The sequence below is a fragment of the Physella acuta genome, unplaced genomic scaffold (assembly GCF_028476545.2).
Source record: "Physella acuta isolate Inbredline_101_S28 unplaced genomic scaffold, ASM2847654v3 ptg000555l, whole genome shotgun sequence".
Taxonomy (NCBI): Eukaryota; Metazoa; Mollusca; class Gastropoda; family Physidae; genus Physella; species Physella acuta.
Genome location: NW_026732074.1, coordinates 521,268 through 534,288, shown reverse-complemented (window position 1 = coordinate 534,288; position 13,021 = coordinate 521,268). Strand labels below are relative to the sequence as shown.

Here is a 13,021-nt window from a genome sequence, read left to right as displayed (position 1 = left end):
GAGAAACGAAAAATTCTTTCGAGTTAAACAATCAATGAATCTGAGCGTCTCTCAGGTTTTACATCGTATCAAACTCAGTTCCATTTCAATAGACATTTTTTTTATCGAACACAACCGGGAATAATAATTGGAGCGGCTAAAGCAAATCTGAAATATCAATAAACTAGCTCTCACGTTTTTTAAAAAACTCGCTAAGCTCTTTCCCATTGGTGGGATTGATATCTATTTATAGGACGTTTCAGAGAAAGGTCAGTGCTGGGATAGCCTTTGGTGGCAGCACTGTGCGAGCGACATGCCAGTAGGAACCTGGTATTTCACAAACATGTTTGTGACAGTTTGTGTTCTGGTTTTAACTGTAGCAGCCCCAACCTTGACCTTGAACATTAGCTCCTGTTACAGTCTGTTCGGGGGAGAATCACAATGCAGCGCCTTGATCGACGATTTCCGAGGTGTGAGTCTAGGTGGATGTTATCCGAACGCATCCAAGGTAGAAAAGGTGTATTCAGTGTTGAACTGTGCTAGAACATATTTAGCCTGGAAAGCCCGTTACACCTACATCTACAGGTGGGCTGATCACCTGTGCTACTGGTGCACTGGTAAGGAAGCGACGTCTCTCAGCTTTAATTCCCAAGACTCGGTATTTTTCTTACGAAGGGCTACTCCTGCCCAGAACTTTACGTCTGGTCTTTATTTTGGAAATCTTACAAGTTTACTAAACGGCTCTGTGGTAAGTCAGAATGATTCAGGTATTTCTAGAGTACATCTACATCTACATCTACATCTACATCTACATCTACATCTACATCTACATCTACATCTACATCTACATCTACATCTACATCTACATCTACATCTACATCTACATCTACATCTACATCTACATCTACATCTACATCTACATCTACATCTACATCTACATCTACATCTACATCTACATCTACATCTACATCTACATCTACATCTACATCTACATCTACATCTACATCTACATCTACATCTACATCTACATCTACATCTACATCTACATCTACATCTACATCTACATCTACATCTACATCTACATCTACATCTACATCTACATCTACATCTACATCTACATCTACATCTACATCTACATCTACATCTACATCTACATCTACATCTACATCTACATCTACATCTACATCTACATCTACATCTACATCTACATCTACATCTACATCTACATCTACATCTACATCTACATCTACATCTACATCTACATCTACATCTACATCTACATCTACATCTACATCTACATCTACATCTACATCTACATCTACATCTACATCTACATCTACATCTACATCTACATCTACATCTACATCTACATCTACATCTACATCTACATCTACATCTACATCTACATCTACATCTACATCTACATCTACATCTACATCTACATCTACATCTACATCTACATCTACATCTACATCTACATCTACATCTACATCTACATCTACATCTACATCTACATCTACATCTACATCTACATCTACATCTACATCTACATCTACATCTACATCTACATCTACATCTACATCTACATCTACATCTACATCTACATCTACATCTACATCTACATCTACATCTACATCTACATCTACATCTACATCTACATCTACAACTAAATCATGAATATCCCGTGTGGCGCGATCTATCGTGTCTTAAGAATTCTAGCTGGGCCAAATCTAAATATCCCAAAATCGAATTCCAAGCTTTTGTGTCTCCGTACTTATTTTATTTACATTGGAAAAAAAAGATAAAGCTAGAACACTAATCATTTTTTTTAAAAAATATATTGATTAAAAACATAAAACAAAAAAAATTGCATCATAGCTAGAGTCTAGGTGTTTTTAAGAAAGCCCACATTCTTGTGGCAAGGCCCATCAGTGTTAACTGTATAACAGCGACCATGTTCAGCTTTAATTATCAGAGCTTGATGCACTCTAGGCCCATCATCTCTAACCAAGTCCCATCAGGGCAGGCTATCCCATCAGAGCCAGCTGTTTTCAAAGGGCCCATCTATGAAAAGGCATACATAATTATAACATGGCCAATCTAGATTTAAGATCACATAGTTTGATTCCAAATGTGCTGTTTAATGTCTTGTTTATCTTAGGTACATGCAACCGTGACTCCTGCGACCTACAGCGACACCACAAGGCTCTTCATCTGTCTCAACATTTCCTGCAAAGACATCCACCTCAACGCCAGGTTCCTGCCGGTCAGTACCACAGATTCTCTCGACGTCCTGCTGTATTCCAGAGTCAAGACTGTCTGGAGCTCGCCTAAAAAGACGACCATGTCCATCTCCCCGCTGAACCAGAGTCTCCGAATCTTTGTTCTGGCCACAGTGGACAGGTTCCTAGTCTACGTCAACGAGGCTTTGTGCTGTAACATGACCTACGCCCTGCCTTTGACAACGGTAGAGATCGTGCAGCTTTATGGACCCTCTATCACCAGATTTAGCGTTTAAATTGTCTCATTATCGGACACAGTTTTTGGACTGCCTGCTCGAAAAAGACTAGAAACCCTAAAGACCTTTCTCCCGAAGTACTGAACCTTTAATATATTTGCCGGACGGACTGGGAGAAAATATGTGGAATTTAATCATTTGTAATTAATTAAAATATGCTAATTAAATAGGTTTCATAAAATAAAAAGCATATTTTTTAAAAATTCTTTTTGAACAGTAAAGTACCACATAAGTCTTATTGTTCTTTTTTACATAAGTCTTATTGTTCTTTTTTTTAAATGCTGTAGCGCCCACCATATATTGTTAAATATTCTTTAATTCGAAAAGTTGCAAAAGTTTTAAGTCGTAATTCTGTTTTATTTAAGAACATAAATGCCGTATAAGATAGTGTAAAATCTAAATTTTAATAAATCGGAACATTTGATTGATACGTTAAATATTGAAGATATCTACTTCTTTGTTTTCAATATGTTTATATTGAAGGCAGTGGCGTAGGCGGAGGGGTAGGGGTGAATATAACCTCCCCCCTCCCCATTAGCCCCCAAAATCATTATTTCTTTTACGTTAAATTACAGCTGTTGGCGACGGTGGACGTGTGTCATTTTGTGCTTAAACAACAAACACTCCGGGTTGCAGCATCCAGAACAACAATGTTCACCAAGAGAATTGCCTGTAGATTTAGTTACGATTATCAATAACGCGGGAAATTATTTAATAATTATCTCGAACGCAGAAGGTGTGTGTGGTCGGGTCGGTTAAGTTCTTGGTTGAGCCGAAAAAGTCCCGAGTTCGAACCCCTGGGCAGATGAGGCTAAAATCAAACAACTGCTGTCTTGTGTTCTTTGTTGGAAAAGGGCTATGGAAGCAAATCCAAAAATAAAAGCAGGCTGAAATCGGAGTCAATGGCTCATATGACGCATACTTAATCCCTTCCAAAGCAGTGAAGAAAAAAAACACACATAAAAAATACTTATTTTAATGAAAACGGTTTTTATTAAAGTCACAAATCGCACACGAAAAATCACAAATGTACAAATGCACTAAAAAGTAAAAAAAATAATTTAGTTTGGTTAAACCTTACTAAACCTATATTCTAGTAAGCTAAAAATGAAGGCTGGGCACTCAGTGTTGAAAATTGAACTAAGTTCTGATGTTCTCTTATGTCTAGTACTGACTAGGCCTAACACTTAACACTAAGAGATAAGGTTGTCAAATGAATTAGTTCGTCGCGGGTTCGCAGGTCGTTAACATGTCTTTCAAGATAGCAAAAATCTTTCATTCCGCTCTATGTACGGGATAGCCCCGCGACAACACGCTCACGACACCACTAGCCGATGTGTGAGTAATAGGGTGCTGGTCAACTTGTCATACGCTATTGTCTACCTACTGGTCGAGTCACAACCCTTATTGTCGGTGCAACGTACTACTAGGGAATGGGGTGGTTTGCACGACTAACGTGGAATGGCTGACCCTAAAGAAAAGGAGGTTTGGCCTAAAATTAAAAACCACTTCCTTCTGTCCAGGGACATTGGTAATCCAGTCAAGTCGACGTGTTGTTATGCTACCGTTTTTTAAATGACCTTGACCCGTGTTTCTAGATTTGGTGAGTCAATGGTGTGAAGTGAAATGTTGCAGGAGGGGGCTGCCTCAGCTTGCACCATAGTAAGTGGCACCCACTGCATTACGCAGAGCTCCAGAAATCATGCAGAAATCCGGAATTTGAACCTTCTACCAAGACATCATGGGCTTGAAAGTGTTAACATTCCTTGTTTGAAAGAAAATGGCTCTCTACTTTTCACAAGCTTGCCTGATGCTAATACATTTCTCTAGCGTGTAACACACGCAAACGTTATGTGTGTTGTTATGTAAAGAGTTATGTAAAATCAATGATGACAGAAGAATCAATACACGATCTAACATTGCAAGTTTTCTTATATAAAACATCCAGCGACTTTAACACATAACAGTACATTCTGCTGACTGTGTTAAATCTAGGGTAAAATATCAATTTTCTTTTCAGAAATGTCTTTTAACATCAAATAAATCTTTGAAGTCACCAACATAACGGTCGCAGTACTAACTACATTGGTGGTAACACTGAACTGTATTGTAGCTATAGTTGCTTATTTAGTATTAACCAACAACCATAAAAACTGAATAGGCCTATGTGTCGACATTTTTTTAAAAATTTATACAATTTATATAACATTTAAAACAATAAAACGCATGTAATTTGAATGAATCTAAATTAATGACAAACTTACTACACTCTTTGAAATAATACATTTTATGTGTAACAAACTTGATCAACTATTGCTTCGCGCTTGTCTACATTAAGAGGCGATTAGAATATCAGCCAATTGAATTGAAATAGTGTGTTTGTTTTACCATTAGTGCAGAGGCGTAGCGACCCTTCCCGGCGCCCGGGGCGAACTTTCAATTTGGCGCCCCCCCCCCCCCCGCTTATATATATATATATATATATATATATATATATATATATATATATATATATATATATATATATATATATATATATATATATATACATGTGTGTGTGTGTGTATAATTATGTGTGTGTGATAGTGTGTTTATATATAAGCTTGTGTGTGGGTAAGAGTGTATTTGTGTGTGTAAGCGTGTGTGTAAGCGTGTGTGCTACAGTCCGGACAAGGTTTAATAATTGCATTGTATGATTTTCATTTCTTAAAACTTTACGACAATTTAATTCCCATTAAGATGCGTTTAACTTTTTTTGCGAAAGATTTGTAATGTCAGTAAAAAAAAATAAGCCTGATCTGTGTTAGAGGGTAGTTTGTAGCTAACGCTAATATGTTTAGACCAGCCTTTTATGTTCTAGTTTTGGAACGATCTCTGTTGTGATATGGTACATAGTTGGATTCGAAGTTTGTTAGAGTAAGGACACACAAGTGACATACAAGAAGAAGTTATCAGAAATATTTATTGTTCACATTGGAATACGACATCGGTATTTCGTTGATTGGTTGATGGTATGACAAAACAAGCTAGAGAAAACAAACTGGAATCCAACGGATGTTAACAGCTCGTAGTCTTGGATTTCGCAGATTTGCCCTGCCTTCTCGCACACAGAGTTTCTTCCAGGCATCTCTTCGGGGGGGGGGGGGGGGGGCGAAGCCCCCGAAAAATTTTTACCGCCCCCTTGAACGAAATGAAATTTATATAATTTATATATAGAAAATATATACTTTTAACAGTGTCCGCCCCCCCCCCCCCAAAGAAAGTCTACCGCCCCCCCCCCGATAATTTCAAGTGCCCCCCCCCCCCCCGGAGAAAAAAGTCTGGAAGAAACACTGCTCGCACAACGTTAACAACAAATGCAGAACTAATTGTATTGATTGAAGAAGCAGTAACAATCAATTTAATGATAGCCCATGACGTTCTGATTATAATCAGCAGCAATAAAACGCGTTTTAACACTCTAAGAAAATATGGAATTCAAATGCATTGTCAAAAAAATTCAATCAGGATCTATAACTAAATGTGGTCTCTTTTACTGTATGGCTTGGAGCTAGATTACAGACAGTGGCAGAGGCGTAGCGACCCTTCCCGGCGCCCGGGGCGAACTTTCAATTTGGCGCCCCCCCCCCCCCCCCCCCGCTTATATATATATATATATATATATATATATATATATATATATATATATATATATATACATGTGTGTGTGTGTGTATAATTATGTGTGTGTGATAGTGTGTTTATATATAAGCTTGTGTGTGGGTAAGAGTGTATTTGTGTGTGTAAGCGTGTGTGTAAGCGTGTGTGCTACAGTCCGGACAAGGTTTAATAATTGCATTGTATGATTTTCATTTCTTAAAACTTTACGACAATTTAATTCCCATTAAGATGCGTTTAACTTTTTTTGCGAAAGATTTGTAATGTCAGTAAAAAAAAATAAGCCTGATCTGTGTCCTGATCTGTGTTAGAGGGTAGTTTGTAGCTAACGCTAATATGTTTAGACCAGCCTTTTATGTTCTAGTTTTGGAACGATCTCTGTTGTGATATGGTACATAGTTGGATTCGAAGTTTGTTAGAGTAAGGACACACAAGTGACATACAAGAAGAAGTTATCAGAAATATTTATTGTTCACATTGGAATACGACATCGGTATTTCGTTGATTGGTTGATGGTATGACAAAACAAGCTAGAGAAAACAAACTGGAATCCAACGGATGTTAACAGCTCGTAGTCTTGGATTTCGCAGATTTGCCCTGCCTTCTCGCACACAGAGTTTCTTCCAGGCATCTCTTCGGGGGGGGGGGGCGAAGCCCCCGAAAAATTTTTACCGCCCCCTTGAACGAAATGAAATTTATATAATTTATATATAGAAAATATATACTTTTAACAGTGTCCGCCCCCCCCCCAAAGAAAGTCTACCGCCCCCCCCCCCCCCGATAATTTCAAGTGCCCCCCCCCCCCCCCGGAGAAAAAAGTCTGGAAGAAACACTGCTCGCACAACGTTAACAACAAATGCAGAACTAATTGTATTGATTGAAGAAGCAGTAACAATCAATTTAATGATAGCCCATGACGTTCTGATTATAATCAGCAGCAATAAAACGCGTTTTAACACTCTAAGAAAATATGGAATTCAAATGCATTGTCAAAAAAATTCAATCAGGATCTATAACTAAATGTGGTCTCTTTTACTGTATGGCTTGGAGCTAGATTACAGACAGTGGCAGAGGCGTAGCGACCCTTCCCGGCGCCCGGGGCGAACTTTCAATTTGGCGCCCCCCCCCCCCGCTTATATATATATATATATATATATATATATATATATATATATATATATATATATATATATATATATATATATATATATATATATACATGTGTGTGTGTGTATAATTATGTGTGTGTGATAGTGTGTTTATATATAAGCTTGTGTGTGGGTAAGAGTGTATTTGTGTGTGTAAGCGTGTGTAAGCGTGTGTGCTACAGTCCGGACAAGGTTTAATAATTGCATTGTATGATTTTCATTTCTTAAAACTTTACGACAATTTAATTCCCATTAAGATGCGTTTAACTTTTTTTGCGAAAGATTTGTAATGTCAGTAAAAAAAAATAAGCCTGATCTGTGTTAGAGGGTAGTTTGTAGCTAACGCTAATATGTTTAGACCAGCCTTTTATGTTCTAGTTTTGGAACGATCTCTGTTGTGATATGGTACATAGTTGGATTCGAAGTTTGTTAGAGTAAGGACACACAAGTGACATACAAGAAGAAGTTATCAGAAATATTTATTGTTCACATTGGAATACGACATCGGTATTTCGTTGATTGGTTGATGGTATGACAAAACAAGCTAGAGAAAACAAACTGGAATCCAACGGATGTTAACAGCTCGTAGTCTTGGATTTCGCAGATTTGCCCTGCCTTCTCGCACACAGAGTTTCTTCCAGGCATCTCTTCGGGGGGGGGGGCGAAGCCCCCGAAAAATTTTTACCGCCCCCTTGAACGAAATGAAATTTATATAATTTATATATAGAAAATATATACTTTTAACAGTGTCCGCCCCCCCCCCCCCAAAGAAAGTCTACCGCCCCCCCCCCCCCGATAATTTCAAGTGCCCCCCCCCCCCCCCCCGGAGAAAAAAGTCTGGAAGAAACACTGCTCGCACAACGTTAACAACAAATGCAGAACTAATTGTATTGATTGAAGAAGCAGTAACAATCAATTTAATGATAGCCCATGACGTTCTGATTATAATCAGCAGCAATAAAACGCGTTTTAACACTCTAAGAAAATATGGAATTCAAATGCATTGTCAAAAAAATTCAATCAGGATCTATAACTAAATGTGGTCTCTTTTACTGTATGGCTTGGAGCTAGATTACAGACAGTGGAGAATGAAATAAGAGCATTGAAAAAAGTGGGGGTTAGTGGCTTAGGGATTCAAGAATCCGTGATATTTAGTTCTCTTTAATATAGCTCAGTGATCCAGGTAAGATGTAATGCAATCAATCATAAAATACTTAAAAAAAACTTTTTAAAAAACCACGTTTTTCTTGTGGACTAAAAAGTAGAAAATAAAATTTTCTTTTGTGCTTCCTCGAGCTGTGCAGGTTCTTGTGATGACTGACAAAAAACGTGGGTACGTTCACCATCAAATTTCCCGACCCATCTGCCCGACCCACGTTTTTTGTCAGTCATCACAAGAACCTGCACAGCTCGAGGAAGCACAAAAGAAAATTTTATTTTCTACTTTTTAGTCCACAAGAAAAACGTGGTTTTTTAAAAAGTTTTTTTTAAGTATTTTATTTTCTCCTTTTTAGTCCGTTGCTACACATGAAAAACGTGGTTTTTAAAAAAGTGTTTATAAATACACGGACTAAAAACTTGAGCGACCAGGATTCGAACCTGGGTTGTCGCGGCCACAACGCGAAGTACTAACCACTATACGATCACGGCCAGCGCGCTCACATCGATTGGGGCCGAAGTAACTGGGTCAATAGGCCTCCAGTCTTGTCGGTATCTTTAGAAATCATGTCCTCAATTTTATGGTCCTTGGGGCGTAATTAAATTAAGCTAATTACGGTCACTAATTGCTAGTTTTTATGATTGCATCTGAAATTGTTAGGCGAAAGTAGCATGCATGCCAAATTTCAGGTCTATAGAGCAATCAGAAGTGGGCTAATTTTCGATGTCAATTTTAACAACAAACATCCAAACAAACAAACAAACGCGAAGCTGAGTTAAGAAAAACGTGTTAAAAAGTATCTGATCTCTCACGTTAAAGTTGAGAGAATCGTAAGAATCTTACAAAGAAATAGTTGCGTCTTTTTTTTTAACAAAACTGGCTAGTGAAATTGTACATTACGCGTTAATACACTTGGTTTCTTTACTAAGTGTTAAGAGAGTTATCTACTCACCAATCCAGTACAAATACTTGCGATTTTTGTTAGCGAAAAAAGCGCCCCCACCCCCACACACACTCATCACAACCATCTTGGACAAAGTTTGTAGAGCGGTTTTTAACGTAACTAACTTTTTTTTAAAATGTTACACAATTATACAATGCACAGTACAATTCGTTTCTTTCTGAGAGCTAAAGGTTGTTTACTCAGAATCCAGTGTAATTTTGCTATTTTATTTAGCCTAAAAGCGCCCCTCCCCCGCACCATCTTGATAAAAGTCACTAACGTATTTTACAGTTCAACAATCGTACAATACGTTTTAATACAATCGGTTTCTTTTAATAGTGGTAACGTTTATCGACTCAACAATCTAGTGTAAATTCTTCCGATTTAAGTCTCGAAAAAGCGCCCCCCCCCCCCATCTAGGAAAAGCTTCAAAGCGGTTTTGCCGGTCACTGTTTCTTAAGAGTATATGTTTTACATTAAGAAATCAAGGTAGAAGACAGTTAAATCAGTATGTAAAGGCGTGTAGCCATTACATTTCTTAACTTTGACAGTTTATAATTCAAAACTGCAGCATAAAATCAGCTTTAAAAATTTTTTTCCCACCCCTTTTGGCGCCCCCATAGGGTCGGCGCCCGGGGCGGCCGCCCCCCCCCCCCCGCCCCCCCCTAGCTACGCCCCTGCATTAGTGTAAAGTATTATTTATCGACGATTATTTACAGCAAATATTATCCTTATATTTGGTTAGCTTATCATGAAGATCAATATCAGCAATAGAGCGAGAGAAAGCTGTTGTGATGTTGGAAAGTACGAACCGTTCAGTGGCTTCTGTTCTCATTTACATAACGACGTGTAAAGATGGAAATCAGAGTCGGTGTAAATGGCAGAACGATGTACACTGTAGGCCAAATAAACACACGAGAAAGCACTCAAAGCTTAAATTGTAGACTAAGGAAAAACGAGAGAGAGTGAGAGAGAGAGAGAGAAAGAGAGAGAGAGAGAGCAATACAAATTTCTCTGGCTAAATGCCATTAAAACATCAGTAGTCTATCGGTACAGTATAACTTCAGTCTCCTTGATGTTCGAGTAGCTTCAGCTCTAAAGAGTACCTGGTTCTAAACAGCTGAGTTGTCTGGCCCTACAAGCCTTCTCACGGTGTAAAATTTCTCAGTGTCATAGTTACCTCATGTCAGGTAATGTCAGCGTTTGCTGGACAAAAAAGTAAAGTTATTCACGTAGGACCTAGTTATCTACAACTCCCAACTGAATGCAGGTACTCGACGCAGGGGCGGAACTACAGTGCCGCCAGACCCCGCAATGCGGTGGGGCCCAGACCGAATGGGGGCCCAAAAATCCCGGCTAAATTATTTTAAAAAAAAATTAAAAAAAAAAAAATTTAAAAAAAAAAAAAAAAAAAATAGGTGGAGGTCGAGTTATCTTTCTTCTACAGTTACAAAAAAACACGATAGTCGGCAAACGTCTTTGAAAAAAAATGTACAGACTATAGCTCGAGAGACCGCCAGACATATAGACAACTTCAAAGACGCAGGGGCGAAACTACAGTGCCGCCAGACACCGCAATGCGGGGGAGGGGGGCAGACCGATTGGGGGCCCAAAAATCCTGGCTAAATTATTTTTAAAAAAAAATGTAAAAAAAAAAATTAAAACAAAAAAAAATTAATTTTTTTTAAAAAAAATTAGGTGGAGGTCGAGTTATCTTTCTTCTACAGTTACAAAAAAACACGATAGTCGGCAAACGTCTTTGAAAAAAATGTACAGAATATAGCTCGAGAGACCGCCAGACATATAGACAACTTCAAAGACGCAGGGGCGGAACAACAGTGCCGCCAGACACCGCAATGCGGGGGAGGGGGGCAGACCGATTGGGGACCCAAAAATCCTGGCTAAATTATTTTTAAAAAAGAATGTAAAAAAAAAATTAAAACAAAAAAAAATTAAATTTTTTTTTTTAAAAATTAGGTGGAGGTTGAGTTATCTTTCTTCTACAGTTACAAAAAAACACGATAGTCGGCAAACGTCTTTGAGAAAAATGCACAGACTATAGCTCGAGAGACCGCCAGACATATAGACAACTTCAAAGACGTAGCCTACCTTTTTACTTTTAGTGGCGTCGATTAGGAGAACAAAAAAAGGATTGTTATATTGTTTACATTATTAAATATATATATATATATATATATATATATATATATATATATATATATATATATATATATATATATATATATATATATATATATATATATATATATGATTGCGTGTTTAAACTACTGGCCTGGACTACAAAAAAAATTAATTATTTATTTCGATGTCATACATTTATAATTGCGTTCATTTTTACTTTAACAACTGTATCAATAAACTTGTGAAAGTTTAAGTTATCTCCCTTTAGCGAAGCATCTGAAGTTTTTGCCGGCACGCTTTGAAATCGGGCTGGGGAAATGTTGCGGCGACTATTCTGGTCTTCTAGACGACCGGAAAAAGTCGGCACTATTGATGTAGATGTTTATCGGCACTTTTTAGTCCCCTTCCCTTGAACCTTCCCAACTCTCACCCCTCCCCCCTCACCCCCCTCTCACCCCTACCCCTCACCTCTACCCCTCACCACACCCTTACTCTTACAATAAGATGTAATGCATAGATTAACGAACCGTCTATGAACTACTGAACTGTAAACTGACCACTTCTGCACATTTTGTTAAAGACACTAGTCAGTAGTTGTTCATTTACCTGATGAAGTATTTTGTTGACGAGTCTAATTCACACAACAAGGAAGGTAAGGCTCGTCTTTATATTATTAATTGTTTTATAATTAGTACACGTATTAATTGAACATTAGTTATTAACACTAAATACATTAAAGTTAATCAAATTTAGGATACAATGATCTAGCTTTTAAGCCTAAAAACAACCAAAAGATCTATATCACCTTTGAATGTATTAATGTTTAATTTCATGTTTAGCCCGTAACGGGGAGGGGTTATATTCGGTTATAATATGGGTGGGTCTTTGGCAGTGTTTCTTCCAGACTTTTTTCTTCGGGGGGGGGGGGGGCACTTGAAATTTTCGGAGGGGGGGGGGGGGGGGCGGGCACTGTTAAAAGTATATATTTTCTATATAAATTATATAAATTTAATTTCTTTCGGGGGGGGGGGGCGGGGGGTGCGGACCGCACCGGGTGACACCATTTAGGGGGGTGACACCAAGGCAAAAAATAGCAAAATATATAGAGAAAAACTCGAGGGGGGGTGCAAATCGAAAGTTAGAGGGGGGTGCAAATCGAAAACTTGAGGGGGGGGGGGGGGGGGGTGCAAATCGAAAACTTGAGGGGTGGGGTGCAAATCGAAAATTTGAAAGTTTGTCCCTGGGAAGGGTCTCTATGCCTCTGGGGGGGTGACACCATTAAGTGCCGCACCGGGTGACACCCGACCTCGCTACGCCACTGCACCCGATATATATATATATATATATATATATATATATATATATATATATATATACATACATATATATACATATATATATATATATATATAGGGGCCTAAAAACATTTTTTGCGGGGGGGCCATTTTTTTCTAGTTCCGCCACTGACTCGACGG

At 38.3% G+C, this 13,021-nt stretch overlaps 1 protein-coding gene across 1 annotated transcript; it reads left to right on the top strand.

Annotated features, from left to right (window-relative positions):
- The first annotated feature begins 271 nt into the window (after positions 1 to 271).
- LOC131946371 (uncharacterized) lies at positions 272 to 2,646 on the top strand. The gene is made up of 2 exons (XM_059307085.1): positions 272 to 727; positions 2,141 to 2,646. Exons 1-2 carry the CDS (start codon positions 293 to 295, stop codon positions 2,495 to 2,497), a joined length of 792 nt encoding a protein of 263 aa, XP_059163068.1. The 5' UTR covers positions 272 to 292; the 3' UTR covers positions 2,498 to 2,646.
- Positions 2,647 to 13,021: the final 10,375 nt, after the last annotated feature.

Coding starts and splice junctions, on each gene's coding strand:
- LOC131946371 (XM_059307085.1), top strand. CDS start 293: ATGCCAGTAGGAACCTGGTATTTCACAAACATGTTTGTGACAGTTTGT. Junction 728..2,140: donor GTTTACTAAACGGCTCTGTG/GTAAGTCAGAAT, acceptor TGTTTATCTTAG/GTACATGCAACCGTGACTCC.